The sequence below is a fragment of the Spermophilus citellus genome (assembly GCF_964194105.1).
Source record: "Spermophilus citellus genome assembly, chromosome: 1".
In the NCBI taxonomy this organism is placed as follows: Eukaryota; Metazoa; Chordata; class Mammalia; order Rodentia; family Sciuridae; genus Spermophilus; species Spermophilus citellus.
In genome coordinates, this window is record NC_138182.1 from 219,826,470 (window position 1) to 219,853,945 (window position 27,476).

A 27,476-nucleotide genomic window follows, 5' to 3' on the forward strand; every position below is an offset into this window, starting at 1 on the left:
ACAAACAAATTCAGTCTAGGACCGGCTATCCAGTAAAACATTCTTCAACATTGAAGACAAAAGCATTTTAGATAAAATAAAAAGAGAATTCATAGCCAGCAAACCTGTACTGTTTACAAGAAATACTAGAGGAACTTCTTCAAATTGAAATAAAATAATACCAGATGTAAATATGAAACAACAAAAAGGAATAAGAAGCAAAAGAAATGGTACACACTGATCCCATAATTACTGTTAAAACTTTTGCTTTGAAGAGTCATGCTTTTTTTTTTTTAATGAAGAGGAAAAGTAAACCAAATAGATAGACTTGCAATATAAAGTAGTGTATTCCCTTAAAACTGGTGAGGTAGCTCTTTTATGTTATATTTGCATATCTTCCTTTCACTTATACTTGCAACAGAATTTACTGTTTAAAGTATTTTCAGAATAAAAGTATATCAAAAAAGTAAACAAGAACTAATTCTCCACATACCAAATTAGTTCTGGAATAGGGTTTTGAAAAGTCAATTAACCTGTAAATCATCCTAACAAATAATCATACATATTCTACAATGTTATACGAAGTCTGTAAAGGAATCTGGAAAAGGTTACTGAAAAACATTTATCATAACTGGAGCTTTGTTAAAATATTTACACAAATAATTTCTCTAAAAAAATTTTAACATTGCCAAACATTTAGCACTTAGAAAATGAAAATAAAATTACAGCTGGGACCTCTGAACCACAACTTTGAGACAATGGGCAAAGGAAATGGGTAGCTATGAGATACTACCCACACACCTGCCATCTACAGAATGGGTTCCTTTTCCTGATGTGAACAGAATTAATGATAATTTCTTTAAAATCAAGGAGCTTCACCTGAACAAGACTTCAGACATTCTTAAGAACTTGACAACATTAGGTCAGTGTGTATTGACTGCAAGTAGACATGCAATTTCTCTCATACCATGCTTTTCCTTTCCTGCCACTCCCTTGACAAATTCCTCTCTGGAAGACCTGGCCAGTTGGCATGCCACTGGCAGCATATGAAATTATGGTTCTGCACAGCCTTATCAACAGAACATACTATTCTTTTTACCTGTTAATTTTCTCCAATCTGATGGCGAGAGGTGGTAAAAAGGTAAACCTCCAACAATGCAAAAACACATAGGTTATTCATTACAGCTCTGTTTGAAATTCAAAATACAGGAACAATTTAAATGCCCACACATAGGAGAGTCGTTGAAAAATTGATAAATTCACAACATGGAGTATTATGTACCACAGTGGTTTAGAGGATAGGTTGTTCAGGGAAAAAAAAAACAGCAAAATGAATAATAAATATTTCTAGAGTATTACTCTTCAGAGAAAAAATAATATAGGAAAATATATATGCTTATTCGTACAAAATAAATATAGAATATATAAACCAAAAACTAGGGAGCTTGGTTACCTACATGACTGGGGTGGCAATACCAGGTAAAAGTAAGAAAATGGGAATCAGGTTGTAGGGGATGATAGAGAAATGACAAATGGACAACTATAGCTTTTTATATAGCTCTGATTTTTCATAATTATTCATACACCAAAAAATAAATAACTAATATCAACTAGAATTTAGATAAACACAAAATGAAAAAGAGACGTTGAAAGGCACAGGAAAGAACAAAATTAATTCAAGAAAAATTGAATATATTCTAGGAATAAATACAAAAAAGAATTATATAAAAATTGTACCATATTTAGAAAATTTGTTTTTTAAAGAATATAAATCACCAATATTTAAACTATAATTATTCTAGGTCTAAGCAAATAAGTAAACATATCATGGATATATAAAGTCAAACTTGTCTTGCAAGTTATAAAGAAGAAAGAAGGCCAGAATAAACTGTATGACACTGGATTAACCTATGGCTTTAAAAATAAATGCTGACAAAACACCTATATGCAAATATGTGCATATGAATGTATGAGTACACTCATTTAGTTGCTAGCTCTGCTCATGGCTAAGAAGACCTCGAGTAATGTCACCTCTGTAACAATGAACAAACCTAACCCCGAGATCTTGATGACCAAATACAATTTGAAATAAAATTATATTTTGTTTTTTTGGAAAAATGAGTGATTACATAGTAAGGTCCAGCAGACAAGATAACCCTGGTTCATGCCAAAAAAGAAGGTGCTCAAAAATAATTGAGACATATGAATATGATTTTTTTTAGACAGAGAGAGAGAGAGAGAGAGAGAATTTTAATATTTATCTTTTAGTTTTCGGCGGGCACAACATCTTTGTTTGTATGTGGTGCTGAGGATCAAACCCAGGCCACACGCATGCCAGGCGCTACCACTTGAGCCACATCCCCAGCCCAATGAATATGATTTTTTAAAAAAAAGCCAAGTTTATAAAGTTTCCAGTAGCCAAACTTAGGAAAATATGAGCAACAAAATAATAATAACTATTTAGCACATACAATAGAATAAATGTTCATGAGCCTACCAAAAGAAATAATTACAAATAAATGAAGAAGAAGCACCTCTTCTTAATAGAACTCCGATTAAGAAAAGAAAATGATAAAAATAGAAAATCATAATTAGGTTTAATAAGTAATAATTTTGGAAGATAAAAATCATTCACTGATGCTAAAATGAATGAGTAAAAGTATGAAAAACACAGGTTATACTTTCAAAATATCTCCCCACAAGTCAGGTATGGAAGTGTACAGCTGTAATCAGAACAACTTATGAGGCTGGGGCAGGAGGATCACAAATTTGAGGTCATATTCAGCAACTTAACAAGACTCAGTCTCAAAATAAAAAGTAAAAACAAACAAACAATAAGAACACCAACAAAAAAAATAGCAATGTAGCTCAGTAGTGGAATGATCCTAGATTCAATTCCAGTATAAAACAAAATAAAATTCCAAATAAGATACTTATTAACTAAAAAGGAGAAAACAGAAAATTTACACTAGAAAACTCAGCACACACCACTTTAACCAAATAGTCAAAAGTGTGTGTGATAATATTTTATTTTAAAATATGAATAAACTCAATCTGATCATGAAGAAATATCAGAGAAACCCAAATTGAAGGAAATTCTACAAAATACTGGCCATCCCCTCTCAAAAGAGTCAAGTCATGAAAAACAAAAATTGAGGAACTTTAACAGACTATAAAAGACGTTTAAAAAGATAATTAAATACAATTCAGGACACGGGATTGTATTTTGAATCAGAAAAAGGTTTTTAATGTGACAATTAGCAAAATTTAAAATAGTATCTATACAGCACTGAGTCAATGTTAATTTCCTGAATTTAATAACTATACTATGGGTATGTATGGGAATTTAATAACTATACTATGGGTATGTATGGGAACATTGAGGACATAGGGTGAAGCACATACATGAATTCCCTTTACTATTTTTGCAATTTTTCTCTACATCTTAAAATTAAAACATTTTAAAAGTAGGCATTATTCATCAAACATATAAACTATAACATATTAGAAAACATCACTACAGACTGGGGATATAGCTCAGTTGGTAGAGTGCTTGCCTCACATGCCCAGAGCCCTGGGTTCAATCCCTAGCACCACCAAAAAAAAAAAAAGAAAAAAGAAAAGAAAACATCATTACAATCCTCCCTTATTGTCCTTGTCTCTTATGAACTGCTGTTGGATCATTTGTTGGCAGAAATATCAGTTTCACCAGGAGTTATATGAATAATTAGTCTTTATTATAATGGTATACCTTTTCAACACTTTTAGAATAATTATCTTATTTGAATGCTTCCAGTTCTAATAAAAAATATTTAGTAGGTGACCAATTTTAATCAATTCATGTTAAATGTTACTCTACCAAAAAATTCAACAAGGAAACTGAAGCTCTAGGTCTATCAATACATACATATTCAATAAAGTATTCAACATAACAATAGAAAACACTTAACAGGGTCTCTTTGAGGTCAAGAGAGACCCAAGTCACCACAAATTCTTTAGGTTCCTGATATAGTAAAAAGTAATAAAGGCTATATGTTTTTGTGTGTGGTACTAAAAATCAAACCTAGGACTAACCACATGGTGGGGAAGTACTTTACCATTGAGCAATAACCCCAGCCCAAGATTTCAAAACTGGAATGAGATATTAAAATGTTATTCAGAGTCCACTTCATATGGCTTTTAATGGGTTACAATTTTAAGCTGATATAAAGAATATCAGCTATGACCATATGTATAATCTCAGACCAATTTAGAACCAACCAGGAATAGACTAGAAGTAGGTAATTGCAAATCACACATAAAACAAAGGAAAATAAACAATACATCGACATCGATGACAAAAAACATAGGTTAAAAAAAATTAAACAAACACTACAAAAAGGAAGATACGAAGATGGCAAATAAACACATTAATATATCATTTGCAGCTCTGAGTCACTGGGAAAAGGCAGGTTAAGGGCTCAATAAAAAACTGTTAAATTTTGAATGTGTTTCCTCCACAATTTAAGTATTGCCAATGTGACTGAATTCAGGATGGGGCTTTCAGAGTTAATTATCCATGCCCTTCTAGAAAGTCTTGATGGAAGAAGTAGGTTCCCCTTTTTGCCCCTCTGAGGTACAGCAAAGAAGCCTTCAAAAGATGCTGACACCTAGACAGATTTCCCAACTTCAAGAACTGTGAAAAATTACATTGCTATGTTTTATAAATAACCAAATCTCAGGCATTCTGTTATACTAGCACAAAAGAGACTACAGCACATATCATAACACTTATTAGAGTGGCTAAATTAAACATACTGACAATACCAAGTGCTAATGACAATAAAGATATTCTATATATTTCTGGTGGGAATGTAAAATGGTATAAACACACTTTGGAAAACAGGGTAGTAGTTTCTTGTGAAGTTAAATACATCCTATCATAAAATCCATCTTTCATAATCCTAAATATTTATCATAAAGCAGGTTTAGCAATTCAGTCATTATACACCATAAGGTCTCTATTTCAACTATTCAACTATTGATATTGTAGCACAAAAGCACACATGGAAAATATGATAAGCAACTGGTCATGTGTGTGTTTCAGCAAAACTTTATTTACCAAAATGGGCAACCAATTTACAGACTCTCGTTTACCAACCCTTCTACTCAAGAAAGGAAATTTTTAATTTACACTAAATACTGTACATGAATGTTCAAAGCACTTTTGCCAAGACCAAAATATTGAAAACACTCAAATTTTTCTTCTGTGAACAAAATGGATAAACAACATGTAGTAAATATATCCATACAATAAACTATTTGCAATAAATAAATATGAACTACTATTACATGCAACAATTTGGACGAATCTCAATGGCATTATGCTCAGTGAAAAAAAGTCAATATTAAAGTCACATAGTATAGAATTCCAATGATAATATTCTTAAAATGATACAACTATAAGGATAAAAAAAAATGGTTACAGAAGGATTATATCAAATGAGAGGCAAGACTATGAAGGGGTAACATGAAGGAATTAAGTGGTTTCTTTTAGATAATGTATCCTGATTGTGATAGTAATTACACAAATCCATATACGTAATAAAATTCATGTAAATAGGTATTGAAAATAAAAAAGTGCATATAAAAATTGACATTAATATAAAGTCTATAATTCAGCTAATGATATTGTATCAATGTCAATTTCCTACTTTTAATAATGTTCACTGGTTACATATTGTTTTCCTTGGGGAAGCTGAGTGATGGACACAATGAAACTCTATGTTTATTTTTGAAACTTGTGAGCCTAAAATTATTTCCAAATAGTTTTTAACAGTTAATTAATTGTAGAAAGCAAAGATGATAATGGTAATAATAAATATGGAGTTTGTAACATGCTAAAGTAAAATATATGACCATAATAACACAAAGCTCAGAACAAAAGAAATAAAAGAATATTACTATAGGGTTCTTATAATATCAGTAAAGTGATAGGTGACTTCAAAAACTGTGACAAAGGTAAAAGCCTTTTAGGTATGAGCCCTAAAGTAAGCATAAAAATAGCATACAAATAAGTTACAGTTAATGAGATAACTTAAAAAAATGAAATTAAAAAAATAATTAATACAAAAGGAGAAAGAACAAGAGGAACAAGGAAATAAAATAAAATGAAATAAGAAGAGAGTGATGGGTTGGAATTGTAGCTCAGTGGCAGAGCACTTGTGTAGTATGTGCAAGGCCCTGGGTTCGATCCTCAGCACCACATAAAAATAAATAAATAAAGGTATTGTGTCCAACCACAACTAAAAATTAAATACTAAAAAAAAAAAGAAGAAGACAGCAAGCAGATTTTAAGACTATCACCATCAATAATTAGGTAGAATATAAATGACCTAAACAGCCCAATTAAAAGACACAGACCGCCAAACTGAATGTTTTAAATGGCAAGATCCAAATGCTTCCTAAAAGAAATCTAAAAAAAAAAAAAAAAAAAAAATCTAACTGAGCTTCATCTCCAGTCCTTTATTCTGAGACAGGGTCTTGCTAAGTTGCTGAGGCAGGCCTCAAACTTACAACTTCAGCCTAAGAAGTTCCAGAGGTTACAGTCATTCACCACCTGCCCAGCTAAGAAACCTAATTTAAATAAAGACAAAAATAGTTAAAGGCAAAATAATAGGAAAGGTATAACATGCTCATTCCAATCAAATGAAAAATGGAATGGTACTTGTTCCATGCAAAGTAAATCAAAGAATATCAATAGAATTAGAGGGCATTTCCAAATGTAAAAGGATAAATTCCCATGGCAAAACTTAATACTTTCTATTGAATAACAAAGATTCAGAACATATGAAGCAATAGCTGAAATTATTTTAAGGAGAGGCAAACAAACACATGATTACAATTCCAGATTTTAATACATTTTCAATCAACTTACAAGAAACAGACAGAAAAGCAGCAAGATTATAGAAAACATAACACCAGAAACCAATCTGATCTAACTGACAAATATAAAACAATCCAACCAACAACAGCATAATAGATGGGCGTGGTGGCCTATGCCTGTAATCCCAGTGGCTCAGAAAGCTGAGGCAGGATGATTAGAAGTTCAAAGCCAACCTTATCAATAGTGAGGCCATAAGGAATTCAGTGCGACCTTGTCTCTAAATAATAAAATTACAAAAACAGGACTGGGGATGTGGCTCAGTGGTTGAGTATGCCTGAGTTCCATCCCTGGTATCCCCCCCAAAAATAAAACAAAATATCTTTAAAGGACACACACAAAAAAAAAAAACTGAACAAGACAGACAATATTCAAAGCCATAACATAAGCTCCAATAAATTTAAAAGAATTCAAGTCACATAAAGTTTTGCCACCAATAATGGATCTATATTAAAAGCTACTAACACAAAGATATTTTAAAAACTATAAACTAAATTATAAGCTTATAAATAATCTAAGAATGAAAACTCAAACCGGGCTGGGGATGTGGCTCAAGCGGTAGCGCGCTCGCCTGGCATGCTTGCGGCCCGGGTTCGATCCTCAGCACCAAATACAAACAAAGATGTTGTGTCTGCCGAGAACTAAGAAAAAATAAATAAATATTAAAAAAAATTCTCTCTCTCTCTCTGTCCCCCTCTCTCTCACTCTCTCTCTAAAAAAAAAAAAGAAAGAAAACTCAAACCAAAAGGGAAATTATAAAAGTATTTTCAATGAAAATGAAAACATAAAATCTCAACAATGTAATTAAAGTAGCACTTGAAAGGAGAATTAATACTCTATTGCTTCTATTAGTAAAGAAGAAAGATTTCATCAATGGCCTCTATTTCCACTTTAAAGTAATAAATGTGATACAAGATCTATAAGATCTGTACTTTGAAAACTATAAGGAATCGCTGCATAATTAGTGAGACCTAAATTAGTGTTTCTAAACTATTGCAATATTGATATAATGTAATGGAAGGCTATCCTGACCATTGTAAGATATTCAGCAACATCCTTGGCCCCTATTCACTAGAAGCCAGTAGCAGCCATAGGCTGTAACAACAACAAAAAGAAAGAAAGAAAGAAAGAAAGAAAGAAAGAAAGAAAGAAAGAAAGAAAGAAAGAAAACCAAAAACAAACAAACAAAAAGTATCCAGACATTGCCAAATGTCCCTGGTTATGTAAAATGTCCCCTCATTTGGGAAAATGAACTTAAACAAGTGAGTATATCTTGTTTAGGGATAAAAAGACTTAATATGTTAAGTTGTCAATTCTATAGACTCATGTATTCCCAATTAATATCCCAGCAGACTTATTTATAAAAATTGACAAATCACTTTTAAATCTTACAAAATTTGTTTGAAGTACATGGAATAGCCAAAGCAACTTCAAAATGAAACAAAGTTGAAGAACTTATACTACCTGATTTTAAGGTGTTACAAGCCAAGTAATACAGACAGATTATGGTTAACACAGAGATTTTTTAAAAAATGGATTAATGAAGCAGAACAGAGCCCAAATAAAAATGTGCATATCTATACACAGGAAGACATGCAGTCAGTCAGCTGATTTTCAACAAGGTGCAAGAAAACAAGTGGATAATTCAATAAATGGTACTAGAGTGACTGAAGAGTCATGTACATAATGAGAACGTCAATCCATACCTTATGTCTTATACAAAAACCAACTCAAAATATATCACAGACTCTAAATGTAAAAGCTACAAAACTCATAAGAGAAAATACAGGATAAAATCTCTGTGATTTATGTTAGGTATATCTTATTAGATATAACACCTAAATTACAATCCATTCAAAAAATATTCCTCAAAATTAAGATGTTCCGTCTTTCTCCACAAACTAGAAGGTGTTCCCAAATCATGTATGTGTCATGGAACTTGTATCCAGAATGTAAAAAAGAACTCTTCAAAACACAATAATAAAAGAAGCAACCCAACAAAAACACGTAAAGCATGTTGACAAACATGTCATCACAGTAGATATACATAGAGAAAATAACACCAGAGGCATTTGGGAATTGTAAATTTAAAATACAGTAAGATACTATCACATACCCACTAGGATGGCTAAAATTAAAAATTTGACCATACAAAATGTTGACAAGGATATGAAGGAATGGAACTCACATACTGCTTGTGGGAATATAAAATGATATATAATCTCTATTAGAAAATTCTGGAGCAGTATCCTAAAATGGTAACATACCATTTAACCCAACTATTCTATACCTAAATAATATCCAATAAAAATGAAATACATGCCTATACTAAGATTCATATGCAAATACTCATAGTAAATGTGGTATATCTGTACAAAGGAATACTATTCAGCAATTAGAAAGAATGAATTGCTGATACGTAATATATAATGATAAATACCTAAGGCATTATGCTTTACAAATAAAGTTATAAGCAACAGTATCTACTGTATTCCTTTATATGAAATTCTAAAACAGGTAAAACTAATTAATGTATACTGGCATAAATAGTCCAGTGGTTGCTTGGGTTGGGACAAGAAAAGGGACAGATGGAGACTGACTGCAAAGAAACACGAAGAAACAGGCTTCTGTGACACACATTCAATTATCTTTTTTTTTTATTGGTTGTTCAAAACATTACAAAGCACTTGACATATCATATTTCATACATTAGATTCAAGTGGGTTATGAACTCCCAATTTTTACCCCAAATGCAGATTGCAGAATCACATCGGTTACACATCCACAATTTTACATAATGCCCTATTAGTAACTGTTGTATTCTGATACCTTTCTATCCTCTACTATCCCCCCTCCCCTACCCTCACACCTTCTCTCTCTACCCCATCTACTGTAATTCATTTCTCTCCTTGTTTATTTTCCCAATCCCCTCACAAGCTCTTATATGTAATTTTGTATAGCAATGAGGGTCTCCCTTCATTTCCATGCAATTTCCCTTTTCTCTCCCTTTCCCTCCCATCTCATGTCTCTGTTTAATGTTAATCTATTCATCCGGCTCTTCCTCCCTGCTCTGTTCATAGTTGCTCTCATTATATCAAAGAAGACATTTGGTATTTGTTTTTTAGGGATTGGCTAGCTTCACTAAGCATAATCTGCTCTAGTGCCATCCATTTCCCTGCAAATTCCATGACGTTGTCATTTTTTAGTGCTGCATAATACTCCATGGTGTATAAATGCCACATTTCTTTTATCCATTCATCTATTGAAGGGCATCTGGGTTGGTTCCACAGTCTAGCTATTGTGAATTGTGCTGCTGTGAACATAGATGTGGCAGTATCCCTGTAGTACGCTCTTTTAAGGTCTTCAGGGAATAGTCCGAGAAGGGCAATAGCTGGGTCAACTGGTGGTTCCATTCCCAGCTTTCCCAGGAATCTCCATACTGCTTTCCATATTGGCCGCACCAATTTGCAGTCCCACCAGCAATGTAGAAGTGTACCCTTTTCTCCACATCCTCACCAGCACTTGTTGTTGTTTGACTTCATAGTGGCTGCTAATCTTACTGGAGTGAGATGGTATCTTAGGGTGGTTTTGATTTGCATTTCTCTGACTGCTAGAGGTGGTGAGCATTTTTTCATGTACTTGTTGATTGACTGTATGTCCTCCTCTGAGAAGTGTCTGTTCAGGTCCTTGGCCCATTTATTGATTGGGTTATTTGTTTTCATATTATCTAATTTTTTGAGTTCTTTCTATACTCTGGATAAGAGGCTCTATATGAAGTGTGAGGAGTAAAAATTTGTTCCCATGATGTAGGCTCCCTATTTACCTCTCTTATTGTTTCTCTTGCTGAGAAAAAACTTTTTAGTTTAAGTAAGTCCCATTTGTTGATTCTTGTTATTAACTCTTGTGCTATGGGTGTCCTATTAAGGAATTTGGAGCCCGACCCTACATTATGTAGATCAGAGCCAACTTTTTCTTCTATCAGATGCCTTGTCTCTGGTTTGATATCAAGCTCCTTGATCCATTTTGAGTTAACTTTTGTGCATGGCGACAGAAAGAGATTCAGTTTCATTTTGTTGCATATGGATTTCCAGTTTTCCCAATACCATTTGTTGAAGATGCTATCCTTCCTCCATTGCATGCTTTTAGCCCCTTTATCAAATATAAGATAGTTGTAACTTTGTGGATTAGTCTCTGTGTCCTCTATTCTATACCATTGGTCCACCTGCCTGTTTTGGTACCAGTACCATGCTGTTTTTGTCACTATTGCTCTGTAGTATAGTTTGAAATCTGGTATCGCTATACCGCCTGATTCACACTTCCTGCTTAGAATTGCTTTTGCTATTCTGGGTCTTTTATTTTTCCATATGAATTTCATGATTGCTTTATCTATTTCTACAAGAAATGCCATTGGGATTTTGATTGGCATTGCATTAAACCTACAGAGAACTTTTGGTAATATCGCCATTTTGATAATGTTAGTTCTGCCTATCCATGAACAGGGTATATTTTTCCATCTTCTAAGATCTTCTTCTACTTCTCTCTTTAGGGTTCTGTAGTTTTCATTGTATAGTTCTTTCACCCCTTTTGTTAGGTTCATTCCCAAGTATTTAATTTTTTTTTCAGGATATTGTGAATGGAGTGTTTTTCCTCATTTCCGTTTCAGAAGTTTTGTCGCTGATATACAGAAATGCCTTTGATTTATGCGTGTTGATTTTATATCCTGCCACTTTGCTGAATTCATTTATTAGTTCTAGCAGTTTCTTTGTAGACCCTTTTGGGTCTTCTAAGTATAGAATCAGGTGTTCCGCAAATAGTGATAATTTAAGTTCTTCTTTTCCTATTTTTATGCCTTTAATTTCTTTCGTCTGTCTAATTGCTCTGGCCAGTGTTTCGAGAACTATATTGAATAGAAGTGGTGATAGAGGGCATCCCTGTCTTGTTCCAGATTTTAGAGGGAATGCCTTCAATTTTTCTCCATTCAGAATGATGCTAGCCTGAGGCTTAGCATAGATAGCTTTTACAATGTCGAGGTAAGTTCCTGTTATCCCTAGTTTTTCTAATGTTTTGAACATAAAGGGATGCTGTACTTTATTGAATGCTTTTTCTGCATCTATCGAGATGACCATATGGTTCTTATCTTTAAGTCTATTGATGTGGTGAATAACATTTATTGATTTCCGTATGTTGAACCATCCTTGCATCCCAGGGATGAATCCTACTTTATCATGGTGCACAATTTTTTTGATGAGTTTTTATATTCGATTCGCCTGAATTTTGTTGAGGATTTTTGCATCTAGGCTCATTAGAGATATTGGTCTGCAGTTTTCTTTCTTTGAGGTGTCTTTGTCTGGTTTCGGAATCAGGGTGATGTTGGCCTCATAGAATGAATTTGGAAGAGCTCCCTCTTTTTCTATTTCTTGAAATAACTTGAAAAGTATTGGTATTAATTCTTCTTTAAAGGTTTTGTAAAACTCCGCTGTATACCCATCCGGTCCAGGGCTTTTCTTGGTTGGTAGTCTTTTGATGGCTTCTTCAATTTCATCCATTGATATTGGTCTGTTCAAATTGTGTGTATCCTCCTGACTCAGTCTGGGCAAATCATATGACTTAAGAAATTTATCGATGTCTTCACTATCTTCTATTTTATTGGAGTATAAGGATTCAAAATAATTTCTGATTATCTTCTGTATTTCTGAAGTGTCTGTTGTGATATTGCCTTTTTCATCCCATATGCTAGTAATTTGAGTTCTCTCTCTTCTTCTCTTCATTAGCATGGCTAAAGGTGTGTCAATCTTATTTATTTTTTCGAAGAACCAACTTTTAGTTTTGTTAATTTTTTCAATAGTTTCTTTTGTTTCAATTTTATTGATTTCCGCTCTGATTTTAATTATTTCTTGCCTTCTGCTACATTTGCTGTTGGTTTGCTCTTCCTTTTCTAGGGCTTTGAGATGAAGTGTGAACTCATTTATTTGTTGTTTTTTTCTTTTTTTGAGGAATGACCACCAGGCGATGAATTTTCCTCTTAAAACTGCTTTCATTGTGTCCCATAGATTCCGATATGTTGTGTCTGTATTTTCATTTATCTCTAAGAATTTTTTAATTTCCTCCTTTATGTCTTCTGTAACCCATTGATCATTCAGTAACATATTGTTCATTTTCCATGTGATGTAGGATTTTTCCTTCCTTCTTTTATCATTGATTTCCAGTTTCATTCCATTATGATCAGATAAAATGCATGGTATTATCTCCACCCCTTTATATTTACTGAGGGTTGCCCTATGGCATAATATTATTAGGACCCATGTGCTGCTGAGAAAAAAGTATATCCATTTGATGATGGTTGATATATTCTATATATGTCAGTTAAGTCCAGGTTATTGATTGTGGTATTGAGTTCTATAGTTTCTTTATTCAACTTTTGTTTGGAGGATCTGTCCAATAGTGAGAGAGGTGTGTTGAAGTCACCCATAATTATTGTGTTGTGGTCTATTTGATTCTTGAACATGAGGAGAATTTGTTTTATGAATGTCGCAGCACCATTATTTGGTGCATAAATACTGATAATTGTTATGTCTTGTTGGTGAATGGTTCCTTTTAACAGTATATAATGTACTTCTTTATCCCTTTTGATTAACTTAGTCTTGAAGTCGATTTTATTTGATATGAGGATGGCCACCCCTGCTTGCTTACGAGGACCGTGTTCGTGGTATATTTTTTCCCATCCTTTCACCTTCTGCCTGTGTATGTCTTTTCCAATCAGATGTGTCTCCTGGAGGCAGCATATTGTTAGATTTGTTTTTTTAGTCCATGATACCAGCCTATGTCGCTTTATTGGAGAGTTTAAGCCACTAACATTTAGAGTTACTATTGATATATGGTTTGTACTTCCAGCCATGTTTGATTATTTATCCTTTTTTTTCTTTTTAAATTTAGTTTGTTTCTCCATGATTATCTTTCCCCCCGCCCTCTGTCTTTACCGAGGCACTTCCCACTGATGGTTTTGGTTATTGTTTTTCATTTCTTTCTCGTTTCTTCAAGATGCTTTGCAATGCTGGTTTTCTGGCTGCAAATTCTTTTAACTTTTGTTTATCATGAAAGATTTTTATTTCGTTGTCATACCTGAAGCTTAATTTTGCTGGATACAGAATTCTTGGTTGGCATCCATTGTCTTTCAGTGTTCGAAATACATTGTTCCAGGACCTTCTTGCTTTCAGTGTCTGTGATAAAAAATCTGTTGTTAACCTTATTGGTTTACCCCTGAATGTAATCTGCCTCCTTTCTCTTGTAGCTTTTAATATTTTCTCTTTGTTCTGTATATTGGATATCTTCATAACAATGTGTCTTGGCGTTGGTCTACTGTGATTTTGTATGCTCGGTGTCCTGTATGCATCTACAATTTGTATGTCCGTTTCCTTTTTTATTTCTGGAAAGTTTTCTGTAATTATTTCATTCAGCAGGTTACTCATTCCCTTGGTTTGAATCTCTATACCTTCTTCTATCCCGATGACTCTTAAGTTTGTTTTTTTTATGTTATACCATGTCTCTTGGATGTTTTTCTCGTGATTTTTTACATGCCTTTCTGAGTTTTCTAGACTCTTTTCAAGATGATATATTTTGTCTTCATTATCTGACGTTCTAGCTTCTACTTGCTCCACTCTGTTAGTGATACTCTCATTTGAGTTTTTAATTTGGTTTATAGTTTCCTTCATTTCTAGAATTATTGTTTGATTTTTTTATAATCTCTATCTCCTGATAAAGATGCTTAACTTCTTCTTTTATCTGTTTATGTAATTCGTTTTCAATGTGTTCTTTCACTGTGTGAATTTGCTGTCTCATATCCTCTTTAAGGTTCCATTCCATCTGTCTAAGGTGTTCCTTGAGTTCTTTATATGACCATTTTTCTGATGACTCTAGGTCCTCCTGAATATTTAGGCTGTCCTTCATTGTTTGTACTCCTTTTCTTCCTTGCTTTTTGAAGCTGCTCATGTTACTTCTTGTTCTGTTTGACTGATGAGTTACTGTTTACTCCTATAAATTTATTAGATGCTTGAGAGGAAAGGTATTAGAAGGGAAGGGAAAAAGTCACTAAAGAGAATGAGAGTAAGCAGGTAGAATTCAAGGAAGGGGGGATAAGATAATTGAAAAGAAATGAAAAGAGAAAAGAAGAAAAAAATAGGAAATAAAAAAAGAAAAAAAATTTTTAAAAAAATAATAAAAAGAAATTAAAATTAAAAGAAAAAAATTTAAAAAAATTGTAAAAAAAAAATTTTTAAAAACAACAAGAAAGAAAAATGAAAATGAAAGAAAAACCCAAATCAAAAAAAAAGAGAAAAGAAAAAAAAGAAAAAAAATAACTAATAAATGCAGTCTTAGAGTTTGATTAACTTCTCTTCCAGTAGGTGGCGCTGTGCCCACCAGGCCAAGTTTCTCCTGTCAATATGCGGGAACCAATCACTGTGCAGCAGCTCCTCCTCCCAGACTGGGCGAGTCTCCAATCCTGAGTGCCTAGGGCCTCCTCTTGTGTCTAGTCACTTCCCCACTTTTCCTCTAGCCAGGCCCCGCTCACCGGTGACGCTCACCACAATACTGGCTACACGCCAGGTCTGCTGCTCCCGGGAGCCCTGTTTTCATGAACGACTGGGCACACTCTCCCTGTTTGCCATTCCCTCAGACCCTAAGTTTGTAGAGCTTGGGGCTGAGAATCCTCAGTGAATTTTACTTGCCCTCCAATAGCCACACCCCCGGAAGCTGGTGCAAGAGACCTCAGTTGTCAGCACTGGTGGGAGCGGTAGTCGGGAGTTCCGTGCCGCGGATCCCGCGCCACGTCTGATTCCCTCGGTCTGGCTATTGCGCTCACGGGAGAGCTGGGAGGGGCCCTTATGGGAGAGCTGGGAGGGGCCCTTAAGGTTTCCCCGATGTGTGCAGAGGGAAGGCTAGGGGATTACACACCTGTAGCCACAGGTTTCAATGAAGTTATCTCCTCCGCCGCAGTCTGATGACGTCAGTTCTCTGCCATGGTGGTATCTCTTGCAAATGGCGACAGTTCATTTCCCTTTGCCGGGTGACCAATGCAATGGGTGGGTCCTGACTGTCTCTCCCAAGCCCCGTTTAAATCCTGTGGCCACTGCCTATGAAGGCTCGGTTGGCATTTACCTCCGTAGGATCAGAAGGGCCGACCAGTTGTTTCAGCGGGATGGATTAGTGCTGAGTCACAGCTGTTTGTCTTCGGAAAGCAGGCGAACGGGAGCTTGAGTTCAGCCGATCCGGGCACAGAGTGTGTTCTGAGAGGCCCAGACTGTTCACCCCAGATCCATGTCAGCTCAGCATTGCCTAGTGATCCTGAGCAAACAGCATTTAGACTGTTTACGACTCCCTATGCCCGAACAGCTGAAGAGGTCAGAGACTTGATCTCTCAGCACCAGCCGCCATGTTGGATCTCTCAATTATCTTTTACTGCATATAAATCACACCTGAAACTAACATTTTAACAAAACTAATGTTGGATTCATAAGTCATAGGCCTGGATTCTACCTTTGCTAACTTACTTATTTCTGTTCTCCTTAGCCACTCATTTATATTTTCGGCATCTATTTCCTCAAAAATAAACAATGACAATATCAAGTCTAATGAAATACAGGGAAAATACATGCTAAAGAAAACATTAACAGTATTACACAAAAAAGTCATTTTACAACATACTTTTCACGTGCTGCTTTCTACTTTTGTTCTTACGATAAATTCTTTCCTGAACAATCCTGTAATAACAAAGAATTCAGATAAAATGACTTGCATCTTAAAAAAGAATAAATCATTTTAAATTAAAGTAGTATAACAAAAACAAGAAAAAGAAAATAGTCCTCAAATACAAAACTGTATAACCAAAAATTAATAATTTGTTTAAAGTAGTAATTCTAAAATCTCTTTTATAGCTTAACCTAGAAAGTATATACTTTGAGTAGAATTTCTGACCCACATACATTACTCATTTAGTTCTCACACTCTAAAAGGGTAAGGAATAACATATATACACAAATACTTTTATCACAGAAATAAAGATTATTATAACTTCTTTTTTGGGGCATTCAAACAACACATTTGAAAACTCAAACTACCACAAACCTGAAAGTCATTACTATTTTTGACAAAGTCTTTGGCAGAGTACCACAATAAATTCTGCAATTCTGATATTTAATCTGGAAATGGCCCTCTGAATTCAGAGTTTCTCAAACCACAGGAACACATGGCAATAATATAGGATTTTGGACTGCTGTTTTTAAAAACAACTTTGGTTGGGTTTTTTGGCTAACTTATTTTATCTCATTTTCATATATCAGAGAAATGAAGTTAAATATAAGGAGGCTGTTTGAATTTAGAGTCCAGTTTTCTACTAAAATACAAGTAAATAAAAGTTACATTATATAGTAAGATACAGAATATCCTGTACCTTCCACATGTTGCTTTATAACATTAAACTAAAATATGATTGAAATACTTATTTGTAATAAAAATACTGGAGAAATGGCCTTGCAACAATAAAAGCAAGCCCTCTGAATAATGTTTCTATCTTTCCTGAATATTCAGAGATTGTTAATTGTCCATCAATAACCATGTTCTCCTTTTTCACACAGTAATGGAAATTTCTGGGCAGAGGACATAGTACAAGATCAGATTTCACAGATTCCCTTGCCTCTAGGAGAAGACAGAAGTCATGTGACAAAGTTCTGAACAACAGGATATGTGCATAAGAAATTTGTGCAATTTTGGAGTGATGGCAGCAAAGACAATGCATATGCTCTTTACTTTCTCTATAACTCTGTCCTGATGCTTAAAAGATGAACATAATAGTGAAGCAAAAGCAGCAATCTTATACCACGAGATGAAAACTGTTAAATATGATAAAGCAACATAAGCAAAAAGTTCTGGTCTCTGACATCATAAAGCTATCATATTAACCAAGTGGTGCCTACTTAGAGTTTTACAACATAGAAAACAAAACTTCATGCTATTTAATTACTGAAGTTTCATATTTGTTGGCTGTGACATCACATACACAAAAACTTATCTGTGTTTATGTATAATATTTTATAAATTTTTATAAAACTAGAGTATATTTTTATAAAACTAAAGTATATTTCAGGACTTACAGTGAATTTAAGAAATCACCTTAAATAAAACTTTAGAGATGAGGAAACAAGAATCATCAGCAACTTCAAGTTAAATGATTAGTCCAAGGTTATTCTAGCCATCACTATTCTTGTCAAAAATAATCAAGTTGTTTTTTATAACTCATAAATGGAATTTTTTTCTGAAGAAACAAAGCAAAAGGAAAAAAAGGAAGAAAAAAATAATATTAAAATGAGTTGTTAGAATGATAATAATCTATTTCAAAATCAGTATGAACCATGAAAGGAGAGGTAAAACAGTGACATAAAGTATAGGAATGCTTCTTGAGTGATAGACAGTGCTTGTGGTTAAGAAATGAGGAGCTGGGGCTGGGGATATGGCTCAAGTGGTAGCGCACTCGCCTGGTATGCTTGTGGCGCTGGGTTCGATCCTCAGCACCACATACAATTAAAGATGCTGTGTCCACCAAAAACTAAAAAGTAAATATTAAAATCTCTCTCTCTCTCTCTCTCTCTCTCTCTCTCTCTCTCTTTCTCTCTCTCTCTCTCTCTCTCTCCTCTCTCTCTCTCTCTCTTTCTAAAAAAAAAGAAAAGAAATGAGGACCTGGGCTGGAGTTGTGGCACAAGAAGCACTTGGTTTGATACTCAGTACCACATAAAAATAAAATAAAGGTACTGGTACTGTGTCCACCTACAACAAAATAGATATTAAAGAGAAAAGAAAATGTTGAAAAGAAAATAAAAGAGAAGGACTGGGATTGTGGCTCAGTGGTAGGGCGCTTGCCTAGCATGTGCAAGGCCCTGGGTTGGATCCTCAGCACCACATGAAAATAAATAAATAAACAAATAAATAAATAAAAGGTATAAGTGTCCAACTACAACTAAAAAATAAATATTAAAAGAAATGAGGATCTTCAAAAGCTGGCACACTAGAGTTCACTTTGGCTACAACCTACTGTCAACAGAAAAACACTATACTCGAACAAGAAGGGTTACACTGGTTCATACTCTTCAGAGAAAAGGAATTAGTGTCTAGCTGGTCATTCAACACATATTCCAATAGTAACTAAGCTTAAATTAAAATGTCTTTGTTACCTATCTTAAAAAGACAATTAGAGTTTAATGTGTTGGTACACACCTATAATCCCAGGTCTTGGGAGGCTGACGCAGGAGGATCACAAGTGCCGAACCAGTCTCAGCTAAGTTGCTAAGTGAGGCTCTCAGAGTCTGTGTTGGTGAGACTCTGTCTCAAAAAAAATAAAATAAAATAAAAAGGGTTGGGGATTTGGATCAGTGATTAAGCTCCACTGGGTTCAATCCTTGGTACAAAAAAAAAAAAAAAAGTCAAACATAAATGAAAGTTGGGGAATTATAAACTCAAAAGCAATCTCATGAAAACTGTGGACCTATTCCTGCTAAAAATTACTGTATATAAACACTGACAAAAAATTATACATTTAAAATATTTCCCTCACATTGAAAATCTTAACACTCAGACAAAACACAAGTTAGCATTTCCCAAAGATCAGTATTTTTTAATTAAAAAATTAGTGGTCACTCTCTTTAGGGGGAAAAAAGGGAAATTTTGATCTAAATTCCAAACAAATCTTAATTTAGTCGCACATTAAAAATGTTCAAATTGTGCAGTGATCTCCAAAACATAATTTGATACATAAACTTCTTGAATTGATGGCATTAAATGCCTAAAATCTCTTTTTCCTTTCTTCTAAGTTTAGGCTTTTTGGCAACAATCATATGCCTGTGTCATCAAGGAAAGAATTCCAAACTCCTTTTCAATTTTTAGGTCATCCAAACACAGTTAGCCTTAAAAAGTGTTCACCCATGTTTCCAATTGTTAGCAGATTTTTACCCACAGATAAATTTAGAAGATATTGTCACTGAAATCAGTTTGTCTAAATACTAGAAGATTCCCATGGTAGTTTGCCAAATAAAATTGTGATTTTTTTTTTCTGAAAGCTGGATCTACAAGACTTACTGCAGCAGTTTTATATCATTTAAATATCCAAAAATAGCTCAGAAGTAAGCCAAACCATGAATAAACTCCTTGTCAAACTATTCTGAGAGTAGCCTTTTTCTCTCATAAACAAATAAATAAATGAATAAACAAGGGGACAGCCTTCTAAACTGCAATATGCTGCTTTAAGACATTTTCTTTTGAGAATCAATACAATTCTGCATTACTGTGAGTCTTTTATGCTTTTTTCATTTCTTAATGAAACCTGTCAAAATGATAGTAGTTTAAGGGCTTGGCTTTGTTAAAGTTGATTAGTTTCATGATGCTAAGTAACAAGTCAACCGTAAAAGATTTAAGTCATGAGGACTTGGAAGTTTTTCTTCACCAAAGCAGAAAAAACAGATGAATTGCTATTACTTGTATTGGCAAGTACTCCAACCATCCCCACTGGACCAAGCTCCCCTTTCACTATGTCAAAGACACCCAAAGCCTTCCAACTCTCAAACAGGTATATCAGTAAATATGAATCTGTTATGCATCAGTGTATACAAACGACATAAAAAACAAAAACTGGGTGCACAAAATAATGCCAACTGTTATATACAAATGCTTAATGAATGGAACGAATGTTATTACTCCCTATTTTATACTGATTCACTTCAAAATATTAAGAGAATTAGTTAGTAGTTCTATAGTGTTTAATATCATCTGACTGAATTTGTACTACAGGAAAGAATATAAGATAGCAAAATTTTGGTAACCAGTTGAAATCTTTTTACTTTTCCTACTTAAATTATCATCTAATCTGGTGGGAAGATAGAAAAGAAGAACTAGATAGCAAATTTTGACTCCTCTAGCAGTTCAAAATCAAAGCAGTGAGAGAACAACTTATTAGAGAGGTAGTTGCCAGATGAAATGGTCTATGGAACAATACTGAACAGTCAAGAGATTTAGGCAAACTCAGAAATTCTGGTTACTGAAAGAGAAAAGAGGTAGAAATTTCTCAATCCCAACCAGGATCAGGTTAGAGGGATAAGAGAGAAAGAAGGTGAGGCAAAGGTGACATGCTTACTTCAGTAACAAAGGTAGGAAAAAAAAAAAAGAAAGAAAGAAAGGCCAAGTTAAGCCAGGACAGGAGCTGCTAAGTCACTTAGAAGTATACAACCTATCTCAAACTCTAGTGAAAACTGTGACTGCCAGCCATCTTGTAGAGATCACATCTAAGCCTCTCTCCCTAGGAGGAATTAAATCTATACAACTACATCCAAACTTCAGACAGCAGGAAAAATGTCCTAGGAAAAGCCTTTGAAACAGGGTACTCCAGTAATCTGTACAGAGATTACTGCTATCTGAAGGTTGTCAAGCCCTCCTCCCCTCACAAGGGGAATAGGCTAGAGTAAAACAGAGAACAAGTCACTCTCAGGGAGTGCCTAACTGTTGGCCACAGCAGTGTGATCCCCAATAGCTGGATATATTACCAATACTAACTTGCAGTGCTGTCCTCCACAGAGGTGCCCACACATGTACCCCCAATATATGCCAGACATCACTGAGCACACATAGTCATGAACCCACTAGAGAACATGCTCAGGCATTAGTAAGAAGGCACAGGATCTATAGTAGCTGAGGGCAAAGGTCCTTGTGCCCCAGCAGTGCTATCTGCCCTTCGGGCTACTTGCTCCACAGACCCCACCACTACCAACCACCTGTATACACAGGCCCACCAACAGTGTGCCCTGGCAGCAAGCAGAAATCTGATGATCCACAGCAGCCAACAGAAGCCAAGCCCCAGGGCTCCATGACCACAGAGGGTCCACAGACATTGGCCACAAAGATGCCAGCTGCACATGTGGGCACACCAACAATGAGCCCCATTGGTGGCAGAAGCCACAGAATTTGCAACAAGCAGTGCAGAGGCCCCTGGCCCTAGCATTACTGTGTTCCATAGGACCCCCAGGTTAGGGCCCTACAGTCTGTTGCTGCTGCCAAAGGAAGGCACTTATGTGTCTCTTCTAATCCACCACAAAGCTATTAGATACCCAGATATACCAATGAACAGAAGAAGCTTCCTAGATTTGATTCAGAGGCAGAATGGTGAAGATTACTTCCTCTATATGCAGAGAGCACAGAAGTAAATCCAAGGAGGTGTGGGCATTTACTAAACTTTCCAATGCCTGACTAAATCCAAATCAGGAAGGTTCAATAAGAATTGGCTCCATCTCAAATAGCTCAGCATGGAATAAAATAAATCTCTCTAATTTCAGTTTTTTAAGCTTTATTTTATTTATATTTATATGGTGCTGAGGATAGAACCCAGTGCCTCACAGGTGCTAGGCAAGCACTCTATCACTGAGCCATAATCCCAGACCCTAATTTCAGTTTTGATTTTTACAGATTTTTATCTTGCAAATTGATTTGACATTTTTTCTCTTATCACTTGACAATGCAATCATTAATCTAATTTTATGTATTCATTTTAATGCTTTAAAGCATTAATTGGAATTACTCTTTCTTCTCTTTACTCATGTTTATATTCTCTCCTGTCTCTCTTTTTCTTCTTGCAGTATATGCTCCTGCCTCTACCACCACCATTTTATGTTTTGTTTTCTTTGATTTTTCCTTCTCATGCCCAATATACTTTAATAGTTAATTACACTTTTTTGAATACCTAATTTCTTAGTCTATTCTAGAACACCATTTTCAATTTCCATTTTGATAGTGGAATTGTGGAGAATATTTTCAGTACATTCTTAAGCTTTATTAGTATATGACTTTATTTGGAAGTGATCAGCTACTGGTGATTATTATCTCCTCTCAAAGCTGTGCTTGAGTACTGAACACAGCAGTGGATTCACGCCAAGTGGAAGTATTGACACTTAGTTGTATACTCCCTCAGGAACTTAGTAAAGAAAAGGCAGATTACTAGAAAGTTTCTTGCAGAATAGTAGAAGAGGTAATCATCCTGGTAGATGAAAAAAAAATCAACAGAACAGGTAATATAAGAAAAAAGGAATAAGACATTCCCAAAAGTGAATAATACTCCAATAAATGATGCCAGAGATACCAAAATGAAGGAAATGCCAATAAAAAATACAAAAGATGATTATTAAAATAATTAATGAATTAAAGAAGATGGAAGAAATCAACTAAAGTAGAAAATTCAGAATATAAAAGAGTATTTCAATAAAAAAGTAAAGATTCTGAATAAAGAACCAAATGTAAATCATGGAGAAATTCAGCTGAAAATCACACCAACAGAATTATATTCTGTGGAAGACAGAATTTCAGCCAGTGAAAACAGGTATATAACTTTGAAAATTCAATCAGCAATAAAGAATATAATCAACTATGATCAGAATATATAAGAAATGTGAGACAGCATCAAGAGTCAGCATCTACGAATCACTACAAAGAGGAATCTGATATAGAAGCTAAGGGCATGCATAAATTTATCAGAGAAATAATTTTAGAAATTTTCCCTAACTTTGGAATGAGATGGACATCTGGATACAGGACATATTCAGAACCCCAAATACACAAGATCAAACTCCCCGACACATTATAATTAAAATACCTAACACAGAGAACAAGGATAGAATTTTACAGATACCAAAATGAAAACATCAGGTGACATTTAGAGAAAGGCCAATTAGAATTACTTTGAATTTTTAAGAAAAGATTCTAAGTCAGGAGGAATTATAACTCAGTATTCTCAGTCCTCAAAAAAATTAATTGCCAACCAAAATTGCTATATCCAGCAAACAGAATTAAAAATCTTCCAAGATGCCAGAACTAAAGAGAATACTTCAAGAAATACTACATAGGGGCTGGAGGTGTGGCTCAAGTGGTAGCGCGCTCGCCTGGCATGCGTGCGGCCCGGGTTCGATCCTCAGCACCACATACAAACAAAGATGTTGTGTCTACCGAAAACTAAAAAATAAATATTAAAAAAATTCTCTCTCTCTCTCTCTCTCTCTCTCTCTCTCTCTCTCTCTCTCTGTCTCTCTCTCTCTCTCTCTCTTTAAAAAAAAAATAAAAGAAATACTACATAGAGAAGAAATTAAAAACAAACTTCAGAGGGTCCCAAATGAATGAATCTCAACAGAAGAGTAGCTGAACAGATGAGAATTAGGCTAAAAATAAACATTAGAAGCAAATTTAAATAGTAACAAATTTAAACAGCAGGAAATAATAAACAACACTCTATCATAACACTGGATGTAAATGGCCTCACCTCTCCAATTAAAATACATAGACTGTCCAATTGGTTTACAACACAAGACCCAATTATATGTTGCTTGCATGAAACATACTTCACAAAGATGTTCACAAGTGGAAAAAAATGAAAAGTAGTATTTCATTCAAATGGAGCATGAAAACAAGCAAAAGTATCACTTTCATATTCAACAAAGCCAACTAAAAGCCAAAACAAATCAGAAAAGACAAAGCTGATTTCATAATGGTTAAAATGAAAAACCAAACAAGAAGATATAACAATAGCAAATATTTATGCCCAAAACATCCATGCATCTAATTACATAAAATAAGTATTGCTCTACATACTCACATTGATCCCAATATAATACTATATGATTTCAGCATCCTTCTCTCACCAATAGATGGGTAATCCAGACAAAATCGGTAAAGAACTTTACAGCTGAAAAATACTATAAACCAGATGTACTTAACACATATGTACAATATTTCATCTGATGACATCTGAATACACTTTCTTCTCAGCTGCCCTGAAACTTTTTCCAACATAGGCCATAGGATAAATCACAAAGCAAGATTTAGCAAATACAAAGGGTCTATATAATTCCTTGCATCTTTGTTGAGAGCCACAGCCGAAGGGGCCCCAGCAAACTTTCAGACTGCCAGCTGATGATTGGCTCACAGAGGCCCCAGCAACTTCTAGCTGATTGGCTCCTCTGCGGTGATGCTCATTGGGCTGTTTCCCCGCCCTTTCAGACTACGGAGCTGCTCATTGGGGGACTTTTTTGGCTCCGCCCACACGACCCAGCCAATCGGCCTCAAGAGCAGGAGGAGTGGGAGAGGTTGAGAGGCTTGTGGGAAGCCGGTGGTGGCAGTTGGGCTCTGAGGGTTTTTTCCTGAGGAGCTGTTTTGTTTGGCGTGTGTGGTTCTAAAAATAAAGTTCGTTTCTTTTGACAAGTGGCTCCTGAATTGTGCCCAGCCAGACTGCGGCACATCTTATCAAGATAACAATGAAATAAAATTAAAACCAACAGGAAAAAAAAAACAATAGAAACTACATAATACATGGAGTTTAAGCAATATACTTTTGATGATGAATGGGCCATAGAAGAAATTTTAAAATTTTTAGAATCTAACAAGGATAGAAATACAACATGCCAAAAAAAATCTCTGGGATATTATAAAAGTTATTCTAAGAGGAAAGATTATAGCTATGAGTACCTACATAAAAAAAAATTGGAAAGATCCCAAATAAACTAACCATGTGTCTCAATTATAAATTAGAAAAAATATAAAGATCCATTATAAATTAGAAAAAATAATTCCAAACCCTTAGAAGGAAGAAAACAATTAATATCAGGGCTGAAGTTATTGAAAAAATTTAAAAAACAATACAAAGGATCAATGTAAGAGTTGGTTCTTTCAAGAATAAACAACCTTGATTTAAAAAAAAAAAAAAAAACTTTTGCTAAATTAACCAAAAGAAAGAGAAGAGTCAAATTAATAAAGTAAGAGATAAAAAAAAGGAAATATCATCACAAATATCACTGAAAAAAAGGATAATTAGGTGCTATTTAAAAAAAAAACATATTGGCAAACTGGAAAAATTAGGAAAAAATGGTAAAATTTCTAAATAGAAAAAAACCTACCTAAATTGAACCAAATTATATAAGAAACTTAAACAGATCAACAAGCAGCAATGAGACTGAAGAAAAAAGTCTTCCTAAAAAGAAAAGTTCAGGACCAGATGGATTCACAACTGGTTCTACCAGACCTTTAAAGCAGAACTAAGGACAATGTTCTTCAAATTACTCCATGAAATAGAAAGGTAGGTGAGGACACTTCCAAAACCCATTGAAACCAATATCATCCTGATACCAACACCAAATAAGGCAATGTCAAGGAAAGAAAAGAGCAGATAAATATCCTTATTAATGAACATAGATACAAAATCTATAATAAAATTTTCAGAAATTATATTCACTAATGCATTAAGAAGATGATAAATAATGATGGGTTGCTTCCATTTTAGGGATGCAAGATAGTTCAACACAAGATAGTTCAACTGTTAATACAAAATCAACAGTTTTACTATTATCAGACTTAGAAATTCTAAAATAAAAATAACTTTCAGCTTAAATATTCCAAAGTTTCCGTACTTTGCAGACAAGAACATCTGTTCTTCATCCTCCTCAGTTCCTATACCAATTCAGATCAACATGGTGATTTATTTATTAAATGTTCTTCACATACTATCTTTATATTTTACCTAAACTAATTAGAGATGGAGTTGTTTGACAGTTTTAAATTATTTATCAATGATATATGAGATCTATAGTATAAAAAAGATAAGAAAATCTCTACTACACTAACTTTAGTTATTAAAATTTTGAGACAAATTTAGTTTAAAAAATTTAAAAACCTCTTTAACCCACAGTGATTAAAGATAGTAATCAGCTGAAAATATTGGAAAAAACAAAATTATTATTATGAAATATGTTTTAATAGATATGAAATAATATGGAGTGACTGGCTTCAGTTATTTCTACCTTTTTAGTTTTATAATTGCTTAATATAATTATAATACTTAACATTTTTAAAGCATTAACTAATACATTTTCCAATAATAACTTTTCATAATTCATTAATACAGTTCAATGACTTTAACTTTAAAGCATTCTTCCAATTTGGAAACCAAGTACTTTCAAAGCTATTACTTCTGAGTGTTCTGGGAATAATATGAGAGTTTCTTGAACCTTAAGCATAATTCCTCAATAAGAGCCATGACATCTTACAATTATAAAGTTATGGAAAGTTGTACTTACTGAAACATCTTTCAGGTTTTTCTCAAAATAGAAATGACAAGATTCTTTAGAAAAATCAAACTTGTATGTATTCATTGGTCCTGGTCCTGACACCAATGCTTTTCTTAGTTCATCCACATATTTTTCTCTTTCCATTGCCATGTCATCAGCTTCTTGGGAAATTGCCAATTCAGAAACTATGGAAAACATTAATGAGTTTAAAAGGAATATTTCTAAACATGAAAAATATTTGCTTATCTGTTACTACCATTTTATCACATATATCTGAAGTTTAACAAAAAGTAAAATTAATTCCCATATCACACATTTCTAAGTCAAATTACACCTTTTAATGAAACTAGTGATTTTTGAAAACTGCATTGGTTTAGTCTCAAATTTCATCTGAAAATCTTGAGATGGCTGGAATAATTTCTCAGTCCTTAGATAAAATATATCAT

The 27,476-nt window shown here is 34.2% G+C and overlaps 1 protein-coding gene across 3 annotated transcripts in view; it reads right to left on the minus strand.

Annotated features, from left to right (window-relative positions):
• XRCC4 (X-ray repair cross complementing 4) overlaps positions 1–27,476 on the minus strand; it is a 249,222-nt gene that overhangs the window by 195,746 nt on the left and 26,000 nt on the right. For all 3 annotated transcript variants that reach the window (XM_081296082.1, XM_081296084.1, XM_081296083.1), the window contains exon 3: positions 27,040–27,215. In XM_081296082.1, the coding sequence (XP_081152208.1) occupies positions 27,040–27,215 (176 nt within the window). The remainder of the gene's footprint in view (positions 1–27,039; positions 27,216–27,476) is intronic.